Genomic DNA, 25,739 nt, shown 5'->3' with positions numbered 1-25,739 from the left:
TATGCATGTGTCCAGACCATTTCCTCATTACACTCCTTAAAGCAACTGGGACCCCACCCTTAAGTACAATGCCATTGGATCTTGAGGAAGAAGCTGAATAAGGATCAAGTGTTGCCTGGAGCAGAGGAGAGAACCACAGTTTATGAACTAAGCACAATCGCTGAGGAGGGCCCGGGAGTCAGGATTAGAATAAAATCAATCATCAGATGTCAGGGGCAAGTATAAAGGCATAATTAGGGGATAGAGTAAGAATTTAGGAATTGAGGGTGTCAATAACAGGTCAGAAAAAGACAAGTCAATGCAGTGGAATTCCAGATGCAGACCTTAAACAATTTATTTATTTTATTTTTTTAATGTTTTATTTATTTTTGATACAGAGAGAGACAGAGCATGAGAGGGGGAGGGGAAGAGAGAGAAGGAGACACAGCAGGCTCCAGGCTCTGAGCTAGCTGTCAGCACAGAGCCTGACGCAGGGCTCGAACCCAGGAACGTGAGATCTGACCTGAGCTGAAGTTGGAGTCTTAGCCGACTGAGCCACTCAGGCGCCCCAGACCTTAAACAATTTAAAGGCGGGAGATATTGTAATGGATGTTGGCTGCATAGCATAGGCATAGTTGAGCTCAGTTAAAGGTATAAAATAGGCTATACAATAAAAATTATGCATATTAAAACCAGAGAAGTATGTCAAAACTTCCTAGCTGCCTTTCAGTGAGGGATAATATGGAGTCTCCTACTTTTCAATATTTTGTGAGGTTGTTACACTACTAATGCTCAATCTGGAGGAATGGAAACAAGCATTAATGGAAATTAAATAAAAATATGTTAAACTTTGTGACTTATTTTTCCTGAGTTGAAAAATCACTTTGCAAATGTATATTTCTATATAGAAATATGCAAACACAAAGGTCTTTATACAATGGTGCTTGTTAAACATAGAACTAAAATAATATGTTTAACATTTATTTAAGATATGAAAAGTCTGCTTTATTCATCCAACCAATCGTTCATTCAACAGTTGTGTTCTGAGGACCTACTATATGTTAAGTATGTTTTCAGGAAAGATATGTCTGTGTTCATAGCCTTTTAGTGAGACAACTTGGAATGAGTTATTACACATATCTTGAGTATTGGATATAGTGCTTTGAGAATGTATAAAATAATGTGAGACATAAGAGAAATACAGGGTGCCAAAGTGGCTCAGTTAGTTGAGCTTCTGACTTCAGCTCAGGTCATCTCATGGTCAATGGGTTTGAGTCCTGTGTCAGGCTCTATGCTGAAGGCTCAGAGCCTGGAACATGCTTCAGATTCTGTGTCTCCTTCTCTGCCCCTTCCCTGCTCACACTCTGTTTGTCTGTCTCTCTCTCAAAAATAAACATTTAAAAAAGAGAAACACATATATCTGAGGAAGCTGAGGCTTTGCTGGAGCTGTATTGTAAAAATATAGTGTAGTTAGAACTAGGAATACATACACATGAGCCACATTTTATACTTTTTAATTCCTAATTGTTATGACAAAGCGTATAAGTTTTCCATTACTCAGAAATAATCAAATGGAAGAAAATTGATAGTTTGATTGCTATTTCTCTTCACTCAAATTTAGAAAGCCCTCTGATGATCAACTTTCAGCATATCACTAAATCTAGATTCAAACAAATCTATGAACCAAACTAAAATCAAACCAGTATATGGCAAGAAAATTTATTCTGTTATTATTTTTGAGTGCCCATAGTATTGTTATTCTGAGAAAAGGTAAATAAAAATTAGGAGATATTCTCACTCTATCATCCCTGGTAGTAAGAAACAAGATTCTCAATGTGAAAGAATGAAGATAAAAGTGTTGTTCTGAAAAAGGTTCGTAAAAACCATTATAATCCTGGGTTCATACTGTTAAGAATTGGTATGATCTACTCATGACTTATTTTATTCTTATTAATACTGGAACAATGAGCAGTTTTAGTAAACTGAATGTGTTGATAATATATCATTTCCCAGTAAAAATAAAAATCAGAAGTTCTAGGAGAAATAAGTAACTCTAACATTTATTTATTTTTGAGAGACAGAGTGCAGCAGGAGAGGGGCAAGGAGAGAGGGAGACACAGAATCTGAATGAAAGAGAAACAAGTTGTTAACTTGGAAACTGGTAAATAAAGCCCAAAAATCAAGCATTTATCCTTCTTTCTCTGTATGAATTCTCCCTAGGTAACCTAATAGTAGATAAGGAGGAAATATCTATTTATTAAAGGATTCCAACTAGCAAAGGAAATATAAATGACAGAGTTAAAATATTTTAATTTTGCAAGCCCAATGTATTAATGGATGTAGACATTGTCCATCAATAGTTACATCACCAAAAGAAAGACTAACAAACATTGTCTACCTTCTGAGGAAAGAGTGTACTGCCATCTTCAAAGGGGCCAAACTTAAGTCTGGTCAAGCCTCTGGATCCATCTACCAATTTGTGAAAAATACAGAAGATGTACCATCATGTTGAACTATACAATGAATGTAAAATCAGAAAATTCCAATCTATAAGAATGTCTACAGGTCAAATGACCTAGATTTTTCAACAGATGAGTTGTAAGGAAAGGAAAAAGATGGAGAATTAAAAAGACATATTTTTTAAAAGATGTCCAAAAGCAAACTATAGGGGTGATCACATGGGTGATAAAACTAAACTAACTCAAGGAACTAACTATTTAAATTTTCAGTAATGGTTATTTATGCATAGAGAGATATTTGAGTTTATGATGAGGCACAGTTTCTGGAATCATTGATAAGATTCTATCTCTTGTTCTGGGTGACAGTTGCAAAGATATTTACTTTATAATAGCTCATTGTCATAAAGTTTTTAGATGTTTTGGGGTCTGTATTAGTTTATGTGTTTAAACATAAAACAAAACATCAAATTGCCATAGCCAGTTATCAAGATATGCTATTAAACTTGGTTACATTGTTCATTAGTATATCATTTGTTACATGTAATTAGATTCAATTTTTAGGATTTTCATGAAAGTATTTAATCTCAATTATGCAATAATTTTTAAATGGGAAGAATGTTAAGATCCATATGATAGACATAACAGTAGAGATAAATATTTAAGACAAATGTTTTGAGAAACTGGTACCCGTTACTACATAAAATTTACTGATAATAGTTTACAGATACCATCTTCAGAGAACTGAGGAGCAGTACTCTTTATTTTCTGTAAGGTATCTTCAAATGTGTTATATTGTATTTATACTTGTTTAGCAAACTCAACTGTTCTTAGGGCATGAAGCTAGAAATTGCCTTCCAAATGATGTTTAACATTTTAATATTACAGATCATGCTGTTTGTTTTATATATTTTCATTAAATACTGTGCCTTTGGAATCAGAGTAGAAATTTATAAATCAAACACATACTACAATAATTTTATTAGAAGTAAAAAAATAACTCAGATGGATGATCTTGGTTACCAAACATATTTGAATTAAAGCCAAGAAGCAAAAGCTAAGTTTCAAGTTATGTTTTCAATCAATAGTGTATTTGGATATCAGCATTTTTATTGGTAAATACTAAAATCACTTGCTATAAAGATGAGTCAAGATTTTGGAGAAAACAAAATACTTTTGTGTATATCAAAATTGTTATAACTTTTGTGACTATACAAATGATGGGCTAATGAGAAGTAAAAGACAGTACTTATGGGTGTGTCCTTTACAATTTGTTTTACCTTGCCCTACTGTGCATAACCATAGTTTCAATTTTATTTGTCCCTAAGTACTATGACTCATTCTTTAGTGAATTGAATAACATATTAAATAATTTATTTAATAATATTAATCTACCATCTTTTGTAGTGATATTATGTTTATATTTAAATATATACACTAATAATATTTATATATTGTGGCCATATCAGAAATATACCTATTACTGTGTAAGCCAAACAGACTAATAATCAGAATGAGTGGGTTTAGTGAAAAGTAAATATCAAATAGTTAAACAAAAACCTCTTGATGAGAAAAACAACTCCAACTAGATTTTGTTCTGGTTCTGATGTTGTTGTTTTTACATTTGTGGACAAATTAAAAGCCATTGCAGGAAAATAAAGGGCAGCCACTGAATCCACAAAATTCTTTGTCATATTTTCTTTTCTTTCAATTTTATATATATGTTCTATATGTCCTCTTTTTTTTGGTTTGTTTTATAGACCGTAAATATATATAAAGTATGTTTTCACAGTGGATCCATGCTGAGAGTCATAAAGTATGTTTTCAATGCCTGACATTAAGTATTGCTGGATAGCTGTAAATGTAACAGAAATACCTCTGAGTTTGTTATCATCAAGATTTGAGTACCAATTCTTAACACCAGACCGATGATCAATTTTGAAAGAAGAAAATCTTTTTCTCTAAATTAATATCAATTAAGAACAGTAATTATATATAATTTAAGCAATCTAGATCTGGGTGGCTAATGTTAAGATATTCTGAATAATCATTATATTAACCAGGGTCTGTACTTGAATCAGTTTCATTAAGGAATTGTAGAGTTCTGGTATTTAAAATTCTTTACTAGTTAAAATTTAGTAGGCTGATAATGTTCTATAAACTGAAAACTATTCTCCTTTGTAGTCACATTTTCTTCAAGAACTTGATCCTGTTATTTAGAGTTTACAGAGTATATTTACTTAGTTCTATTCTCCAGGGTTCAGTATAGATGGCATATAATTGTTAAATCCTTTGGTGGTTTCTTAAACTCAATAATTTTAAGATTGCTTTGATCCTATTATTGGTAAATTGGTACTTGCAAAGAAATTAGATATCACTCTCTGTTCCCATGTTTTAAAGACAATCCAGACTGGTACTAACTACAATTAGGTAAGGCCTAAAAGAAGGAATGCAGTTGGCCATGAAGAACGTACACAATTATTGCACATATATTCACTTCCAATTTCTATGTTCTTACTGTGACACTTTAAATTTTAAGAAACCAAATAAAAATTTGTCAAATATATTACAATTATTGAATTTCTTCAAGGGTTTATGAGGTTAACACATAAGTCACTCCTCTTTCCATACTAAAAAGGAGGGAAAATATGAGGAAAGTTTTGGTGGATTTATTGCCTTTCATTTCCCACCCCCCACCCCCAGGCAGCTCTCAATTTGTCTGTAATTATGAAGAAAACCCAGGGGAAAATGTCATCTGAAATGTAAATTCAATTTTCTAAACCAAGGATCTATATTTAATTTCCTCATGGTGGACTGTTTACTTCTGACTAATCTTAGTGATTGAAATCATTAGTTTGGCTTGCTTACACAGTTATAATAAATATATTTGATTTTTCCATTAGGTATAAGTGTTATTCTTTTAGTTTTAGCTATATTTTTCATGTCTCATTAAGATTTAAAGCATACAAACTACAGTAATAGTACCCAAACCTCTAATAGAAGAGTTTCTGATCTGTTATACAGATTTCACGATTATTGTCAAATACATATATTTAAGGTGTCTGGCTGGAGGTGAGTAAGGAACGAAAAGTGATTATAGTAGTTTGGAAATCATTGTTTTTACCTTGGACAAGGTTACCTCTCACAGTTGAACTATAAACTTGGAGGTTAAATTATACTTTTTACTGTTGGTTGAAAAAAATACCACTTCTCTACTTCTTGCTATATTTGTGCAATCAAATTTATTTAGAGAGCAATTAAACTTTTTCTTTCTTCCAAATATAGACACAGCATACATCCCCAATCACAAAGCCATTTATTATGCTATTCCCAGTTCCACTGGCAAAATCAGGTATTAGTGAGTCTACCACTGAGAGCAGTGCCTTCCAATTAGATGGCATGGCAGGGGGCAAGGATAAATCTTCATTTCCATTTCCAGAGAGCATCCTGAAGCTAACAGTGCTGTTCAATACTGTGCAGTAACCAGAAGGCTGAAATTGCTTGAAATTTTCCAGAAAATTTTAATTGTTACATTTTAAAATAGATCCCAAAGGGAGTAGTTACTCTTTTCTACTCATCTTTGCCACATAGATCCAGATTTAATACCTGGAATGCAGAGCAAACGGAATAAAGTCTATGAAAATATGCCTGTCATAGTCTACACTACATTCTGCTCTATCCAGATCAATTGATTACTTATTACCAATTCCTCACATTTGCCTTGTCAGAGAGCTGCATCTGGTGATCCTGTTTTCTGATCTGTAGTTTGAAGAAATGAGTAGATTTCCGCCATGTATTTATAATAAATATTGTTTTAAGGAAGCGGATAAGATAGCAATTTTGGCAGATGGAAAGGAGATATAGGGAGTAGTTGAAGAGGTCATTTTCATGCTTGCTACAGTTCTTATTTAAAGAATTAAACTTTGGGTGACTGGGTGGCTCAGTCAGTTAAGGGTACAACTTTGGCTCAGGTCAGGATCTCATGGTTCATGGGTTCGAACCCCACATCAGGCTTGGTACTGACAGCTCAGAGCCTGAGTCTGCTTTGGATTCTATGTCTCCCTCTCTCTTTCCCCCTCTTGAAAAGAAATAAACATTAAAACATTTTTAAAGAATTAAAGTTTAACATTATGCCAATTTCACAAGAAAGAAATAAAACTCAACATCTTATTTCTTTAGGATATGTTAAAGATTTTAACTTTTATTTATATTTATCTATTATTCAACCTCTATACATAAAAAAGACAAAGTCTTTGCAGTAAGTTCTGGATTAAAATCATGAGTGGATTTTGACAAATCACCATTTCTCAGCGTTTCAATTTCCTCTCAATAACATGTATGAAACTGTGCCTTGCTGAACTGACAGGCCCAAATATGAAAATATATGTTAAAATACTTTATAAGCATTTTAAGTCCTAAACCTAGAAACAAATATGGAGAAAATTAAACTCTTAAATTTCCCTAAATCTTTTTTTATGAGGCAGGAGGAGTTTTCAAAACACTAATTTTGAGATGTCATATAGATCAATAGAACCAGTGGTGGTCAATAAAAGGATATTGTCTATCAGTTATTGGTCACTTGACCCATGCCCTGAAAGTCCCATGTCATTTGGTGGTGTGATCACCGCAATTGCCTGTTTGCGTGTTTTAATCTATTTTTCCCAATCATCCTTCATTTTGCTCTCACTAATGTCACTAACACAAAATTTTATCAATTCTCTCTAATTTAAAAACTGTAGGTGTTTCTCTTGTTTATCCATTTCAGCACAGACTCAAGAGATTATAGACCAGCCAAAATCTCCTCTATTTTTCTTGTCACTATTTGTCTCCCTAACTCCTCAGCACAAACCTTTATGCCCCCCACTACAGTGCATCTTCCCCATCTCACATTACACCACTTGCCACTTTCTGTGATGGACAGTTTGTCTCCATCCCCTTTATGACTCCTTATTGTTTTGCGACAAACTACAGAGTAACTGCACTCTTCAGTGCTGCACACTAACTTAGAATCATCTTGCGCTGAATCCTGTTCAATATTTGAATATTCTACAAACTGGAGCATAGACTTTGAAATCAGAGACCTGACTTTAAATCCCATGTACATACTTATTAGCTAAGAGAACCTGGGCAAGTGTAAGTCTGTTTATCAAAGTAGGATCAAAGTTTCTTACGTTTAAAAGCTGTTTTGAAAATGTAGACCACCATTCTATAAAAATCACTGAGCACACTGCCTGGTATATAATACATTTTCAATAAGTGTTGATGTTATATATAATTATAATTGTTATAACTACATATTTCCTTACGTGATGCTTTTGTTTCAGGTAAATTTTTTTGTGTGTTATCTCTTATACACCGTGTCTGGTACAACTTGAGTGTTTTTCTCCTTCTCTGTGTGATGAGCAGAATAGCATTCTCCCAAGGTCATCCATGTCTGAATCTTGGAATTTATGAATATGTCAGGTAACAGGATAAAAAAGAATTAAAGTGGTTCCTGTAATTAAGTATGCTAATCAGGTGTAATCACAAGGGTTCTTAAAAATAGAGAGAGGCAGAAAAATAGAATCAGGAAGCAGTCAGAGAGATATTATGCTGTGGCTTTGAAGATGAAGGAAAGGGGTCAGAAAGAAATTTAAGTGTCTTCTAGAAACAGGGGGCAGGATGGGAAGTGAGGGAAGGTAACTGATTGTTCCTTAGGGCTTCCAGAAAGAAATGCAGCCCTGTGCAACCTTGATCTTACCTCAGTGAGACTCATGTTGAACTATCCTGCAGAACTGTAAGATAATAAAGGTGTACTGTTTAAGCCACTACATTTGTGGTCATTTGTCACAGCAGCAAAAGACAAATTTTACCCCAGTCCTTTGCAGTAACAACCAGCATGGTACTGGCATGTAGTAGGTACTCAATAAAAGCATGTGTATTTAAACACTAAGTTTATGCTGATTCTTTGTCATACAGAGAGACAGAGAGAGAGAGAGAGAGAGAGAGAGAGAGAGAGACAGACAGACAGACAGACAGACAGATATAGAGTTTTAAGGTTGGGGAAGATATGAGAACAGTCTCTTTTTTAAGGTCTTGGATCTAGAAAACAGTAATCCTGACTGCAAGAAGTAATATGTTTACTACAGCTTTTTAAAAAGAGAGAATAAGCTGAAAATACACAAATTTTAGAATCACCTAGATCAGTGTTGGAATCCTAGCGTTTTCCCCCCAAATATCTGGATGCCCTTTGGGACTGGAGCCTTATTCAATATATCCCATGTAGCAGTTACCTCATGGAGATTTCACTGACCAAAATTATAAAAGTCCCCAAATATCTAAACAATTCCCAGTGTCCTATAAATCTCTGTTCCCCCAAGCAACCATATTCCTTTATACAGGTGACACAGGATGTCATAATAGGGGTTAATAAATACTGTACTACCATGTGCCTCTAGGAGGAAAGACGTGACCACAGGAGAGAGGAGCCCAAGGAGCAGAAATATAACCTGGCTTTAATACCCATAGTCTGAACCTAGCAGACTCCAGTTCCTTGTGAGATTTTCTCCACAAATGGCTGCCACAGTAAAATAGTCCTGACTCTGACTCATATAACAGTAGGTACTTATTCAATTCATTTAGCCCTGGTTTCTGAATCTCAGTTCTGATGATGGTGTCCAGAGGCTGGCAGACACAAGATGCATGCATTATCACCAAGTGTACAAAAAACCCAACTCAACTAAAGATGGTAGGCACCCTGAGTTAGGGGAAGATTTTAAAGAGACCACGAATAATAATTTCAGCTTCTTTGGGCCTCAGTTTTCTTAGCACCAAGCTATAATAAAAATGGTTTTCCTGAAGAATCATACTGAGAATTAAAATGTTTTAGCACCTAACACTTGTACAGAGCATAATGTAGGTAATTATTAAAAGATAAGTTTTCATTTTAAATGAAGTAAATACTAATAATGATGCAAATACTAATAAAGAAACTGGTACTTCTGTACTCATAAAATGTGCCAAGGAAATTGTTGAGCTGTGCCATTCGCTAAATTTTTTAAGTGAGTGAAGAAAGGAGACTTTGTTGGTTTTCCGTACTCAGAAGTGCCCTTCCAGAGCAAGACCACTTCTGACAAGCCACTTGAAAACCATTCAAATAGTCTGTGAGATCACATTGTTTCTTATTACAAATTATATCACCAGAACATTCCAGAAGCTAGAGTACCTAGCTTGACACTTCCCACAACACTTCTCCTGTGTGAAATTCCTGAACTATGGCAGTATAACATGCGAACCAGTGGCAGTCTCAAGAAGGACTGTTGCATTAAAAAATCTATGTAATGGGAAAAGCAATACTACCACCATCTTGAATCCATGTGGCTATTGTCTTAAAGCATCAAAAAGTAATTCAAACAAGTGAAACCAAAGCAGCCTACAACCACATATCAGCCCAGATTTAATGAGGTGTGGAAAATGCAATAAACTAATCACACATTACTCTTAATTAATGGGCTGTAAAAGACGTCCAGGTGGCTTAGGCAAATAATTCTTATTTTCTATATTGGAAAAAAGGTTTTTGGTAATTATAAGATAAGTATAATTTATCTTAGCTGTTTTTATCAAAAACCTGTGATATTTCTGCTTTATTATAAATGATTATTCAGATTACTTAAAATACATGTTTTCTCAATTCCTTATATGAAATTACATTCATAAATTATTTCTTAATTATTTTGTATCAGATTATATTCATCTTGATATGTAAGTATTATATTTATAAATTTGTAAGTCAAAAATTTTTTCTCCATAAACATCCTGGTAAGTTGAATTAATTTGATTGGGGGCTATATTATTATAATTTTCATAGTATGTATCTCACATAAATATGGAGAAAGGTTGTTTGAATTCTTTTTCTGGTATCTGACAGTCCTTTTTTAATTAAATACACATTTATTATGTCCCAGGGAGAGTTCTTTTTTCTTAAAGATTCAAAGATTTTGAACTGATCTTTCAGGCATTTATATTTTTATAATGAAGACATATAATAATTAGACTACATGAAAACTGCAACGATACAGCAATGTATAATATGCTACTAAAGCATAGAGGAGAGAAGGATACACAGAGGGTATTAAAAAGTAAAGGTGGCATTTGAAGCAGAAATAAACTTGCAGAAATAAAAGTTCTCAAGACAGATGGAGATGAAAGACACCTACTACAATACCTGGCATGGAATAGGTATTTTGTTAATGTTATATAGATCAAGGCAGAGGCAACTGTTCCTCTTTCTATAATTGATATTCATTTATTAATTAATGCATGTTTATTATTTGCCAAAGATTATATTATATTTATATTTAAGGGCTCACAGATAATCGAAGGATTTATGTCTGTTAGTGGAGGCAAGCAATAATTGTGGTCTATGACTCTGCTTCAAGAGAAGAATGTACATTTTCATATGTTTATATGTGAATAATTATAATAGAACATAATCTATTGACTTTTATTGTTAGCTTGCTAATATATTAGCAGTTCTAGTTCTGAAATTTTTGTGGCAAAAGTTTCATTATAATATACACTAAAAAAAATAAAATTTAAAATTAATTAGGGAGTTCAGGTAGGGGTCTTTGAAGAAAATGATTTCATGGCTGCGATGTGCTGAAGACTACTAAGGAGACTTGGGAAGATCCAGGGAATGAATTCCCATCAGCAAGGCTCTTAACAAGACCCTATGGAGCAAGTGGCTTTGAACATCAAGAAAAGAATATGTGGGGGTGATGCATGGTACCAGATGGGAGCCAAGAATAATATCATTCAGGAAGTGTGCACAGAATGTCAGAAGAGAGCTAAAGAAGGACTTCTAAGGACCAAAACATGTAAGAAGATAGCAGAGAATCACAGGCCAGAAGAGAAGGCAGAAAAGCATGAATAATAACAGAGGCAGGATATTATCTACTTGATTGTAAGTGTTTAATAAATGGTAGAAGTATAGATTTTCTTGTCTGGTACAGGAAACAAAACAATATGTAAATAACAATAGTGTCCTGAATATTATAATGTTAAGGTAAAAATATTAACATTTTTATACTATTCTGAGATGGTACACTTAAAAATGTGTGTCAGCCACCATTTAAGGCACTTAGAATATTTTAATAAGCAAAGCAAAGATCCCTTATCTCATTAATATCAAGAAGCAGGCTTAATGTATTTTCCCATGTATTTCTTGTATCAATCTTATGAGATGGATATTAATACTATCCCTATTTTACAGATGGGAAAGCAATCTTTAAATTGCCCTAAATTTTCCTACTGGGGGACTGTATTTGAGTCCGGAGTTTTGAGCTTTAAATCATATAAACAAGAGTATAAAAAAGAACAAACAGAGTTGATGGGGGTGGGGGAAAGGGGAAAATAGGTTATGAGCATGGAGGAGGGCACTTGTTGGGATGAGCACTAGGTGTTATATGGAAACCAACTTGACAATAAACTATAATAAAAGAATTAAAATAAAATGACAAAAAATAATAAATTTTTCATTGCAGGGGCACCTGGGTGGCTCAGTCAGTTAAGTGACAGACTCTTGATTTTGGCTCTGGTCATAATCTCAAAGTTTGTGAGTTCAAGCCCCAGATTGGGCATGTGCTAGTGGTACAGAGTCTGTTTTTGATTCTCTCTCTCTCTTTCTCCCTCTCTCTCTGCCCTTCCCCTACTTACATTCTCCCTTTATCTCTCTCCATCTCTCAAAATAAATAAATAAACTTTAAAAATATTTGTCATTACAAACATGTCTCTGTAAGAGTTACCTTAATTAAGAAGGCGACTGAGCAGCCATTTTGCTGTGGGTTAGAGAAAAACACCATGCACCGACGACCCCCACCTCTCACCTGCAGACCTGGAATGTCCCGGGCCAGTTTGAAAACAGCCAATCATGAAGCTCCAGCTTCCCATCACCCTGACAGAGGAGGCAACCTATTCCATCCCGCCACGTCCCTGAAATGCCCTTATTTGATAATCTGCCCTCCCAAGATCAAACTCGGAACCCCCTCACCCACAAAAAACCCCACCCTTCCCAAACCAGGCGCAACTTCCCTGACTCCCTACTCCTGGGGTCACAGAACCTCGCCTGGGAATCGCAGATCCCAATAAAGGCTTTCTTGGCTCCATGACTTGGTCTCTTTCTTTCCTCTGTCTCTGCCTCCATCTATCAAATCGTACAGTCTCAAGGAAAATCAAGAAAAATTTTACGGAGAACAGGACATGCGGTTTATAATGAAGGAGAAGTGGGATGTCAATAGCTATAGAATTAAGAAGTCAGTACAAGTATCAGGAAGAGAGAAGATGGGATATTACCAATTACAGTTAATAATAAATGTTAATAATAAATGTTATTACACTACATTATTACAGTTAATAATAAATGTACAGCAAAAGTGGGAGATGGTATCTGGAAAGGTTGGTTGAGTTCAGATGTGGAATTTCTTAATTTGTATTAGTACTCAGTGGAACTTTTAAGCAGAGAGAAGTCTTGATAAGAACTAAGATATCGGAAAACAAGGGGTGATGATCAAACCATTCACAAAGCTATCACAATAGTCCAGGTAGAAGGTACATTAAGACCTCAACTGGGGTTGTTGCACTTTGGTAAGGAAAGGATGGATGTGTGAAAATTATTTGGAAATTTGTTGGATATGGAAGAGTGCTAGGAAATAATGAACAAGCCAATCAGTGATGTTCCCAAGTTTTCTAGTCTGATATCATCAGCACAACTTACAAAAGAGAAATTCAAAAGCCTAGCAAATTTTTGTGGGAAGATGAATTGAAATTGTGGTGCTGAAGGAGATACTCAACAGGTAGAATGACACTAGCTATTAGAAATAAAGTCAGAAACAAAGAAATGGATCTAGGAGATATGAATTTATACTACATAAAGCTAATAGTTTAAAATGAGAGTGTCTGAGGTAGTTTATAGGACAGAGAGAGAGAGAGAGAGAGAATGAGAGAGAGAGGGAGTTGCTCAAAATTTGAGAATGTCTATACATAGTAAAAACAGGATTACAAACAGAAACTAAAACGGATATTAAATATGTTGTGGAGTGTTGGAGGACGAAACACATTAGAGAACGTGATGCATAAAAGTAAATTCTCTCAAACTGTTGAACCTCATATGTGAACTACTGATCTAGGAATGAAGAATTTTTAAGATATCTGAGCATCCTATCAAAGAAAATGTTGGGGTAGGATCTGTAGGTCATGTCTTCAGGCAATAGATAAATCAAATCAAAGCCAATATTTCTACTGCAACTCCCTGCAAAGGCATAATATTGGATGTTTAGAGATTCTTGTAAGCTTCAAATGGGATGAAGGTGAATTCTTCTGGTAAATTTTGCCATTTACATGTAAGTATAATTCAAGGAAGAACTTATATTCTATATAATACTGACACTGAAAGCCTATTTCAGAAATAACTGGCCAATTTAAATATGATCAGGATACCTCAATATTGTTCAAAACTGAGTGTAAAATGAGGAGAAAGATGAAGCTAGAGCACCTGCATTTTACTGTTGAAGGGTAAAAAGCATTTTAAACTAACTTGGATGTAAAGTAAGAAAATAAATTTAAAAATTTATGTGTGGCTTTCTTAAGTTATTATTTAAATTCCACTGTCCATCCACTGCCTAACTGTTAAAGAAACAAATGTGCTTGTTTCCAATTTCTTACATTATGCTTGTCATCCTGTATACTAACTTCTACCTCATTCTTCTAATGGAAATACTGTCTTTATTTTCAACACTCCTCTCTTTATTGTCAAATACAGTTTCTTTATCCTTATTACCTATAAATAAATTGATTGCATTTGATGTGGTTGGCAAATCCTTGTACTGGAAAATCTATCCTCCATTGTTTTCCATGATTTATACTACTCAGTTTCTTTACCTTCCACTGTAACTACTCTCATTGATTTAGTTATTCTAAATAAAGAGAAAATGTCTGTGTTATCCTATCTCTATTATTGTATTAGGCCCCACTTTGGTGGGAAAAAAAAGCAACTAACCTATTTTCTACTTTACCTTTCACTAAGAGAGAAGTCATAAATAAGATAGATATATTATTTCAAACACAACAAAGGGTCCCAAGCTATGCTAACTCTCAATTTCCTTTCTTATGCTAATGTAAAAATCTAATTTTTATTGGAATTAATATTTTATAATAAAATAGTACAAGTTTATAGCCTAGATTAAGTATTCAGTCTTTTTAGCATAAGCAAAGACACTTCTTAACCAAACACACATGGATACACACACACACCTGCACATCAACCTTTAGAATTTATCATCATTAAGACAAATTGAATCACGAGGTTATATACCTTTATTATGCAATTGAGAAACGCCAGCTCATTTATTAAATGAGGCCTTAGGAGGTAGAAATTTCTCTAACAAGCTATTATATTTGTGAAAGAGTAGAACGTCTGGTGAGCTGCTTTTCTCTAAGATCTTTTTAAAGCTAATCATTTTAATCGTCTGTCTGGTCTTGTGTTTTTTCTGTTACTGACATTTACTAGAGACTACCACTTAAAAAGTTATATAGATTATTAAGTAATCAATAGTTATTTTTAAACTAAATAATGAAATGTATTTTAAATTCTTTTTTAGAAGAAAGGAATTATTATGAAAGTAAAATCTTAATACAGAATTATGTTAAATGTACCTGAGGTTTTTTTGTTCCACTATATATAAGGTTATACATTTTAGAAATGAAATAGGCCTACATAATCTATGAATAAATAAAGTAATTCTGTTTTATAATTTTATAGGAAGGTGATAATTTGTTTCCATGGCAGAGGTCTGGGTGGGGTGGGGATAAAAACATCTGTTATAAGTAAAGATAAAAAAATATCATTTTGTGGTGAAAGAGTTTCAATGAACCCTGGGTAAGGACAAGCATTTCTAGTTCAAAAAGGAATGTAAAATATGTGTATTAAAATCTTTTATTTTTCTAAGCTAGTAATGCAGAATTACGTTTGACAAGATCCAAGAAAATCTCATATCCAAAATGATGCAGAGGTGTCAGAGTTGTAAAAGTAAACAAGATTATGTTGACAGTTAATTTTTATGTTTTATATATAAATACTCATTTAGCCTCATCCATATTTATGATGCCATCCAGATTCTGTTAGGAAGAAAATAAACCAAATGTAATTAGATTAATATCCACAAATTTTATATTACTAGTATTTCCAAAATATAAAAACTCAAATAGTAAAATTTGGACCACAGTTAAAGCTTGTTTCCATTAATTTTAAAAGTAGAAAAACAGTAAGCACTACTAGCTTTTCAACTGATTATGATTTAGGTCCACAACAGTAACCCTAGCTATAAAATTTAGGTGTTACAAAAGAGTTTGAACTGAAGTAGGCTATCTGGGCTCTGCCACCGCTATGCTGCTGCTGCCCCACACCATTGTCTACATCCCTGCTCAAGGGTGCTGTGAGGCCATTTCCATGCTGCTGACTGACCAGGGACAGAGCTGCTGGGAGGAGGTAGTAACCAAGGAGATCCGGCTGCAGGGCTCATACAAGGACTGCTATCTGTATTGGAAGTTTCCAAAATTCCAAGATACAGACCTTACTCTGTACCAGTCCAATGCCATCCTGCCACATCTGAGCCATACTCTTGGTCTCTACACAAAAGACCAGTGGGAGGTGGCCCTGGTGGATGTGGTGAATGATGGCATGGATAATCTTCACTGCAAAATTGCATCCTGATCACCAAGAAGAAGACACCCAAGGAGGAGTATGTGAAGGCAGTACTGGGGCTGCTGAAGCCTTTAGAGACACTGCTGTCTGAAAAGGAGGCTTTCATCCTGGGCAACCAAATCTCCTTCGCTTGCTGCTGATTCATCAGGTCCTGGCCCCCTGCTGCATGCTGTCTGGGTTTCTTACCCCTGCTCTCATCCTGGTGGCTTGCCTTGATGCCTGTCCAGTCTCAAGGCCTTCCTAGCTTCTTCCCCAGCACGTGACCCTCCACATCAATGGAACAGTGAGCAGTGAGAGCTCCCAGAACCTGTGGCCTGTGGCCGGAGGTATGGGCTGCCTACTTTTCTTTCCCCAGGACCAGTACAATTTCCAAGAGAGGGGGAACAATAGGCTATCTGGATATCTTTCAGTTCTAAGGTTAGGTATTATTCTATTTTTTAATTAAAAAATATATTAAGAGAATTCATTTTAGGGGCACCTAGGTGGCTCAGTCAGTTGAGCATCTGGCTTAGGCTCAGGTCACGATCTCCCGGTTTGTGGGCTCGAGCCCCGCATCAGGCTCTGTGCTGACAGCTGGCGCAGAGCCTGGAGCCTATGTTCAGATTCTGTGTCTCCCTCTCTTTCTGACCCTCCCCAGCTCATGCTCGCTCTCTCGCTCTCTCTCTCTCTCTCAAAAATAAATAAAACATTTAAAAAGTTAAAAAAAAAAAGAGAAGATGAACGTTCATTATAGGCTCCCTAATATCTAAATCAATGCCCAAGATAGAGAAGATATTGAGTAAGTGTTCCATGAATAAAATAACTACAGATGCTAAAAAAATAACGAAACAAAATATTCAGTGCATAATTAAGTATTGTATAAGGTAGAAAAGGCAGATTGTAAGTATAAAGTTCAAAGTTAGGCTTGAGTTGAAGCTGCTCTTTATTTACTAGCCATGTAACTTAGGGAGAATAACTCAACACTCCAGAGATTGACTATTTTTTTTTTTATATTTGTAAATTAAGTCAATAATAGAATTTATTTAGTAAGGCTGATGTGAAGATTAAAGAGGGTGATGATGCATTAAATATATTAAACAGGTTTTTTTTTTTTTGCTTTTAAATGCTCAGTAACTCAGTAACTATTGCTGCTTATTCTTGTGTTATTGCTAAATTGATGTACATACATACATATACACATCTATACCTATACACATACACATATACACATCTATACATCCCTATCTATGTGCACATTCATCCATTCACCCATCCATCTGTCCATCCACTAGATGAAGAGTAGCAATATTTAGCACTTGATGTGGAAATTCAATCAAAGCAGGACTCCAGGCTAGGTACTACATGTTCCATTCTAACTTGTTCCTCCAAGAAAGAGTTTTTGTGGAATAATATAATTTCAGAAATTAATTGTATTACTATCTTCCCCTTTGTTGATACTTTTTCTTTGTTTTATATTATTAGTATCATTATAAATCATCCTGAGATGGAGCTGCCATTTAATCAAGTAAACCTAACACTACAAGTCCATTACACATTTATGCCTTGGAATGTTTTGTGTTGGGAAAGCCTCTAAAGACATCTGCTAAGGATTAGAGAACAATGTATTAGGAAAATAAGCTTGAACAGCAAGGGTCTGAGGATTTGTACATTCCTTATCTGAGTCTTTATGAGTTGCTTTATATAATGTGAATTAAGAACTGCCTTTCTGCATTTTTAAAAACAAGTAGAGCAGTGAGATCAAAGGTCAAGCCAGGCAAGTGGTCCATTTTGCTAGAAAGCATTTATCACACATGGACAGAGTTATTCATAAGTTCCATTAATAATGAAAATATATGTTTACGTGAACCTTAATAAATAAAATACTTTCAAAAACATTATGTCATAGAATTTAGGATTTGAGGACAATCTGCCACAGATTTCAACTTTGATTCATTAATTATAATTTACCATTTAAAGCATAAAAATAAATGTTTTGAATTAATTTTTTCTGTTATATCAAAGAATCCATACCCTAGTTTGTCAAGGAGTTATATGCTTACAATTATTATATCTATTCTGATCAGAAGAATTATATTTTAACCATATTCTTTGAGTAATGACTTTATGAAAGAAAAATATAGTTGTTTTGTTTATAGAAAACAAAATTACAAAGTGCATCAACTTGTTTTGTAATAAGATTAGATAATTTTACAACTAATAAAATTATCCATCATTCAAATTGACATTCAAATGACTTAATGAAGTTATTATGGACAAATCTCATGGACTAATAAAATAACACTTTGGATATACTGTGGAGTTAGCAATTATTAAAATAATTTCATTAAGTATAAATGCTAGTTAATTGTGGTTTTAAAGTCTAAGGTCAATTTTACTTTAAGTGAAAAAGTTATGAAAAGCTAAAGAAGTAATTTTTGAATTTTATATAAAAATGAAATGTTAAATTAACAGGCTTAAATACAAAGTCTATAAAAATCATATTATCTCTCAAAGAGTTAAGGAGGTTATTCTAATCAACTGCTTCGAGGAAAACTAATGAAATATTCTGTTTCTAAATTATCTAAATGCCCTGAAAAGCAGTATGTTCAAATTTAGATATGAACTATCAATTTACCAGGGATGGCATAGAAAGATATTTTGAAGCAAGAGGCAGCATGAGGAGATTTTATTCTTGATTCATTTTGTGTTTGACTTAGTATTTATTCTTGATTCGTTTTATGTTTGACTTACCAGCATGAATTATTTCTAAAAGTCCAACTTCTTGAGAGATTGCGATGAGCTTGGATATTTGAAGGACGTTTGAGAAGTGTGTGGTGTCACATTATCAATTCCAAAGTCTCATCAGCATGGTAATAAGCTAATAGAGTGACAAAGTTTTATATGGTGTATTCTTGCTTGTCACTGAAGAGAAATCGCTATACTAGGTGAGGAAATTATCTTCATGAGGAACATAAGCTATAGGAATAAAGTATACTCTGTCAAAAATAATCATTACCAATGTTATTGATAACAAGTAACAATCAGTACTAGTGACAGTTATCCAACTTTGTGTTTATTTATGTCTTTCTGATGTTAAAAGATAGTTCACAGGCATGACTTCTTTATATCGTTAATTTTTACTATGCCCTTAAGACTTATAAATGTATTAATGCCAAAGTATATTTTTAGCATTAATGAAGCTGAGCCACGTTTATAAATATTCATTTAGGGAGAACTTAAAATAAAAAATCCTCATGGATAGACGTTTATACATGTACAGGATGGGTTAAAAGGGGAAAATGAGCAAGACTACAGGAGGTTCTCAAATCCATTAGCTCCTCAAACCAAAATGTAAAAAAAATTATAAGTCGATGAAGTGAATAGCTTCATGATTCTACTGTAATTACACTTAAAGAATTGGTTCTGTTTTATGTCAAGGTAATTACACTTGCTATTGAACTGATGTAGGGATGTTGTTGAGACCTCTCTATAAAGCCTCAAACAAGTCATTTCCATAAAAATTAAATGTCAAGAAAAGATTTTCTTCTCTTAAGGAACTTGTGGGAAATTACAGTTCTTTAAATGTCTGTGTTTTTCATTTTGCTGTGACCCCTGGAGTCCCAAGGAAATATTTATGTCCTGATCACAGTAATTATGAGACATTATGGCCTACACTATCTTGACCTTTTATTATGAAATGTATTTTTTCCTGATTCAGTATTTATTCACTTACATACTTATCTTTTATGATACTTAATTTTATATAGAAAGTCAAACAAATCACATTTGGAATGATATTGAGGTATATTAGAAAATAAAATAATTATTATAGAAATATACCTTTGCTACTTCATATTTGTTAATACTTTGGGTGACAAGGGAAGAGGAACAAAACTTTAAAAGAAAATAATTTATTTTACACTTAATTTTCCCACACACTGCTACATCACCAGATTAAAGTGCCAAAGTTCACTTCCTTATCCCCATTCCCTTCAAAACCCATCATCAATGATGATATTATCAGCTACTGATATTAGCCATAGTCATCTTTTTCCTGTCTCAAATTCATTTATAAAACTTAGCCCTCCAGGTTCTGACCATAGATTATCAGATACATATAGATAATTATGAAGAAAAATATTTATTAAAAGAGAAAATATGAAAAAAATTATATACCAAAATTAGTATACATCCCCAACTTTCAGATATACAAAGAGATGTGGTAATCTTTAAACTTTTAAACTTCCATAAGAAAAATTAAGCAAGTGGCTCATTGACTAATATTTGAACAATGAGAAGAAATACAGAATAACTACATACTTATTTTTTTGTAAACATTAGTTTTATTATACCACATAGGTATTACTAAAGTGATTATAAAATGGTGTTTGATGAAGAAAACATACAAAGAATTTTGAGAAGTTACAATATAAATGTAATTTGAGAGAGGAGGTGAAAATCAAATGGAGTACATCAAACTGAATATAATACATATTCATATTAGAGGAACAAAGGATTGAGTATTATTAGAGTTAAATAAGAGGTATCATCTATAAAATGGATTTATATTTTATAACAGCAATTCATCTGTTGGTTATGAGGGTGAAATGGGTTATTGTATTTTAAAAGTCTTAGAACATTGTTTGCCACAGAAAATGTTCATTGAATACTTGAGGCCTTAAAAAAGATGTCCTTTTTAAAAACCTTTTATTAAACTGATTTAATAATAATTTCATGCTACCCACTATCAGAACTTATTTGGAACAGTCTTACATACACCTCTAACATTTAGATATCAGCCTCCTGTAACATTATGCATTATGGTCAACAAAAGTAGCTGAATTTCTGATTGACTTGCGAGGTGGGCGGGGATCAAAATATTATTAGTGGAAAGCTAGACTATTTTAAAATATATTTTTGGTTAATAGAGGACAAAAAAGCTAGGATTAGGTGAATCCCAATAACCAAATTGTGACAGTTTGTATATGTGTATACATAAGTTGAATCTGCAATATCTTAATGTGATTCTAATAATACTCAAAATTCAGAAAGCTTAATATGATGTGTATGTGTCTAATATACACATATAATTTGCAAGAAAAAAGGAAAGTGACTCTAATAAGATATGTTCAAATGCTATTATCTTTATTGAATATAGGATTGTTTGCATATGGATATTTATTTCTTCAATTAAATATGTTTCTATTTATAAAATACATTAGTACTTTTTTCTATTAAAACAATTAAGGGAAACTCATACGGTATTTATTTAACACTGTCCAATAAGTCTTAGAGTCATTATATTTTAAGCAATTATGGCATCTTCCAAAAGGCAAAGCCCATGTGAAAGCTATAAAGAGATATTGATATAACAAGAATAATCCTCAAATTATAAAAGAGGCCAAGTTTGTTAAACAGATCTCACATTTGAAAAGAGTAGCCAAAATGTAATTGACTGATAACTCAGAAACAAACTCTAGATTGAGTAATATGATCCTCATTAGAGAGGAAGATTTTAGAAGATCAGAATAGCACTACAGTGTGCAGAAAACATATCTGATGAAGTTACGGGATTACATATGATGAAAGTGATGTATAAAAGGTAAAAATATTTATACAATTAAATATTATAAACTGAGTAAAGCACAAAATTATGCCTCAAGAATAAGTACAGGACATAGTTTACTTATAAATATTAATAAAAGTTTTTATAATCAATTTGATCATTTGTAAAATTTGCCTAATTTTATGACATTTAAAATGTTTAATGGATTTATGTGATAAATTGAATATTTAATTTGATTAAATAGATCTTGATAATTATCTAATTTTACTAAATATATTAGGTTTAAAATATTAGTTGTATACTTTAATTTTTATATAAATAATGGCTGATGGATATAAAGGATTAATGATTTCAACTTTAAAATGTGTGAAGGGTAATAAACACTCCTCTACCCATAAAAAACCTTTAAACATTAAGAATTCTATCAGCAGTACAGAGTGAGTACATTATCTATCTAGCTACAAGGCTAAGCAGAAAATCATGATGTAAAGGAAAGTTGCCACCAAGTTGTAAATCTTACTTTACCTTTGTATCCTTTCACTTACTTTCAGAAACCCCTTTTCTCTTTCCAAGTTCCTGCTTCATTTTACCCCTAATCATAAAAAGACCTTGGCTCCTAGAATCCCATCGTATCTATGCCCATATCCAAGTATACTAGAAAACAATTTGATGGGATCTTCATTCTCCTGTCTACCACCTTTACTTGCATTTTTCCCCAAAGATCTTCTGGAAAAAAGATAGAGCTAAACTAAAGAACCTATGTTTTTATATTATCTAATGGAGATAATGGCCTGTAGGTGGAGGAGTAAATTAGAGGCAGAAGTACCCTTCCCTATGTACGTGACTATTTCAACCAGGTACATTATGTATATATGGGCTTCAGAACACAGTTGAGTCCAGTGGGATGGGAATGTGGAAAGACAGGGTCATAAGATGCCACCAATGAATGAATATGTATATTAACCCACATGTTCAAGTTAAAAAGAAAGTAAATATTGCTCTAAACCAAGTTCATGGTGTCTGGATGCTGAATAAGTAAGATAGACACATTGGACTTTCCTTGCTTAGTCATTGAACTGTAAACGCTGGTACCATGTGCTCACTGAAGGTGAGTATCTGACAGTGGTGACAGGTGATTGCAGAAATTGTAGGATGACACAGCCATACAGACACATAGGGTCTTACAGTATATGGATTTCTGGTCTGAAGCATACAGAAAACTGCATATACTTTGCCTGCACTGTTGATTTGGGGGACAAACAATTGATATACAAGCTATTATGAATCAGTGTACTTGTGTCAGATAGTAGAGCAAAGAGAAAAGTATAAGCTACTTAGTATTTGTACATCACCTTCTTGGATTTGTTGTCTCTCTCTTAAAAGGCTCCTCTGTTTACAGAGGAGCAGTTAGGAGGACTATTTATTTTGTTTATTATGTTATTCTTTTGATGTGCATGCTGGAAAGTATTACATTCTGTGTTACACCACTTAATATTTTCTAAATTAAGGGAGCATATTTAAGCTACTGTCTTGGTGTATTTGGTGTATGTAAAGTACCTGTCTGAACTCCGTAGCCAAATTTATTTTAAAGATACTACTTAGAATTTTCTAGGCCCTAGCTCAATGTTCTCCAAACTGAATCAATTATCATTCCTTTATTCTTTCCTTTCTCCTTCACACTCCTATAATAGGATGTCTGGATTCTGGGCTAATTAGAAAAAACACGTGAAGAATATTATAGAGAGAAAAATCAATTATTCCATTTTTTAGGGTATAATTTTAAATTAACAAATCATTTTGTGATGAATTACAGAGCCAATACAAGTTACATATAAATTATTAACACAAAGATTCCTACCAACCTATCTATATTTGGAAATCATAATCCTCAAGAATTTATATTCAAGTAAGATTACTTACTAAAAAATGATACTGTTTGGTTTTTTGTTTGTTTGTTTTTTACTCAGTAGCCTACCTTTAATTTGGTATAAACCTTTGCCATAAGTTAAATAACTTCATGACTTTTAAGAACTCAATAATGTTAATTAGATAAATGCCTATTTTATAAAATGTCTATATTCTAGTATATATGTATGATTATAACTATGTTGTAACTTTTTCCTAATTAAAAATTTGGGACATCTGAGAGGGATGTTGTAGTTGGAATGGGAAATATTAGCATTTCAGAGGCATTTCCTTAGTTTCCTGACTAAGCAGAATTTTTCAGTATGTGATCTTATGAATAAGACAATCTACAGCAATTAGTGACTGTAATAAACTGTAGAAGAATAAAAGCAGGTAAATAGATATTATAAAAAGCGGAACAAAGAGTTAAACTCTGTTTTTAAGTACATTTCAAAAAATATTTGAGTTCAAAACTTTATAGGGGCGCCTGGGTGGCTAAGTTGGTTAAGTGCCTGGCTTCCGCTCAGGTCATGATCGCACAGATCGTGGGCTCAAGCCCGCGTCCGGCTCTGTGCTGACAGCTAGCTCAGAGCCTGGACCCTATTTCACATTCTGTGTCTCCCTCTCTTTCTGACCCTCGCCTGCTCATGCTGTCTCTCTCTATCTCTGAAAAATAAAGTAAAAAACATTAAAAAAAAAAAGTAAAAAAATACCCCAAACTTTATGTGCTTTCATGAATAGCATTTTTAACCTCCCAAACTAGTGTATTCGACTCATCTGAAGAGGGCAAGCATTCCAGGTAGTTTCAAAAGAAACACATTGGGAGCGCCTGGGTGGCTCAGCCCGGTAAGTGTCTGACTTCAGCTCAAGTCATGATCTCGTGGTTGGTGGTTGGTGGGTTCAAGTCCCTCTGCGGGCTCCATGATGACCGTTCAGAACCTGGAGCCTGCTCTGGATTCGGTGTCTCGTTCTCTATCTGCCTGTTCCCCATTTGCACTCTCTCTGTCTCTGTCCCTCTCTCTCTGTTTCTCTGTCTCTAAAATAAACATTATTTTTTTTTTTAAAGAAACACATCGTTTGTATAGCTTGAGCAAAGTTTTACCACTGTTTTAAATTTTGAGGTCTTAATTTTTTGCCTAATTAAATTTTAAAATTATATGTATACACACTATATACTGATACATGAAAAAAGCAAATACTTTACTCACAGGCAAATTGAAGTATAGCTTCTCTACTAAGAATACTTCCAAACATGTTGGTTGCTAAACACTGATAATGACCAGAATCCTTGGCTTCACTTGGATTGTTTATAATGAAGGTCCCGTCTATCAAACTGTAGCGATAGTCACTGTCCAAATCTATTTCTGTACCATTTCGAAGCCATCTTAGGAAAAATCAGAAAAAAAAATATGTAAAAATTACTTGAGATATTATAATACTCCCTGAGTGTCAGAATCTCACTGGTAGGAATTTTTAAAACTTAAAAAAATGATTAAAAGTGAATTTCTACCTGTAATTGGGAACTGGGTTGCCACGAGCTTCACAATTCAATGCTACTTTCTTTTCATCAGAATCAGCCGGGAAAATTATGTCATCCGGTTCTTGTACAAACAGTGGCCCGTAGTCCACACTTTCTGTAAGGGCCAAAAAGGACACACTTTAAAATGTCTCAAAATATCAAGATTCTTTCTCCATTATTTTAGTATTTAACATTTTTGCTCTTTTCTTGTAGTCAAGAGGTATTATTACCAAAAGAATGTTATAACTAGCAAATTATATTATTTTAGTGAATTAGAGACCTAACTAGAATTTTTAAATAACTAAGCTTGCATTTAAAAATATGACATATATGCTAAAATCAAACATATCAAACATTGGTGTTGTACATTTCAAAATATATATCTTTGTATTAATCTAAAGCAGAGCTGAAGAAAATAATAAAACAAAAAGATTTTTTAAAACCCAAAACTTTATAAACTCTTAGATTGTTAGAAGTATATATATAATACATAAAAAGTCATGAATTAATGTTGTGTAACTACTTAGGTTCTACAGATATGAAAACATTGGTTCTCATGTATTGTCCATACCTTCATTTCTTCATCCATTCAATCAAGCG

General features: G+C 33.5%; 1 protein-coding gene across 1 annotated transcript in view; it reads right to left on the bottom strand.

The window, feature by feature from the left end:
* The window catches only part of CNTN5 (contactin 5), a 1,016,132-nt gene that overhangs the window by 457,497 nt on the left and 532,896 nt on the right, over positions 1–25,739 (bottom strand). Inside the window, exons 6-7 of the mRNA XM_029915651.1 lie at positions 25,131–25,254; positions 24,829–25,004 (exon numbers count right to left, since the gene is read on the bottom strand). Of these exons, the coding sequence (XP_029771511.1) occupies positions 24,829–25,004; positions 25,131–25,254 (300 nt within the window). The remainder of the gene's footprint in view (positions 1–24,828; positions 25,005–25,130; positions 25,255–25,739) is intronic.

The sequence above is a fragment of the Suricata suricatta genome, chromosome 11, assembly GCF_006229205.1.
Source record: "Suricata suricatta isolate VVHF042 chromosome 11, meerkat_22Aug2017_6uvM2_HiC, whole genome shotgun sequence".
NCBI classification, from domain to species: domain Eukaryota; kingdom Metazoa; phylum Chordata; class Mammalia; order Carnivora; family Herpestidae; genus Suricata; species Suricata suricatta.
The sequence above is the reverse complement of the archived record's forward strand: the minus strand, read 5'-3'. Positions and strand labels throughout refer to the sequence as shown.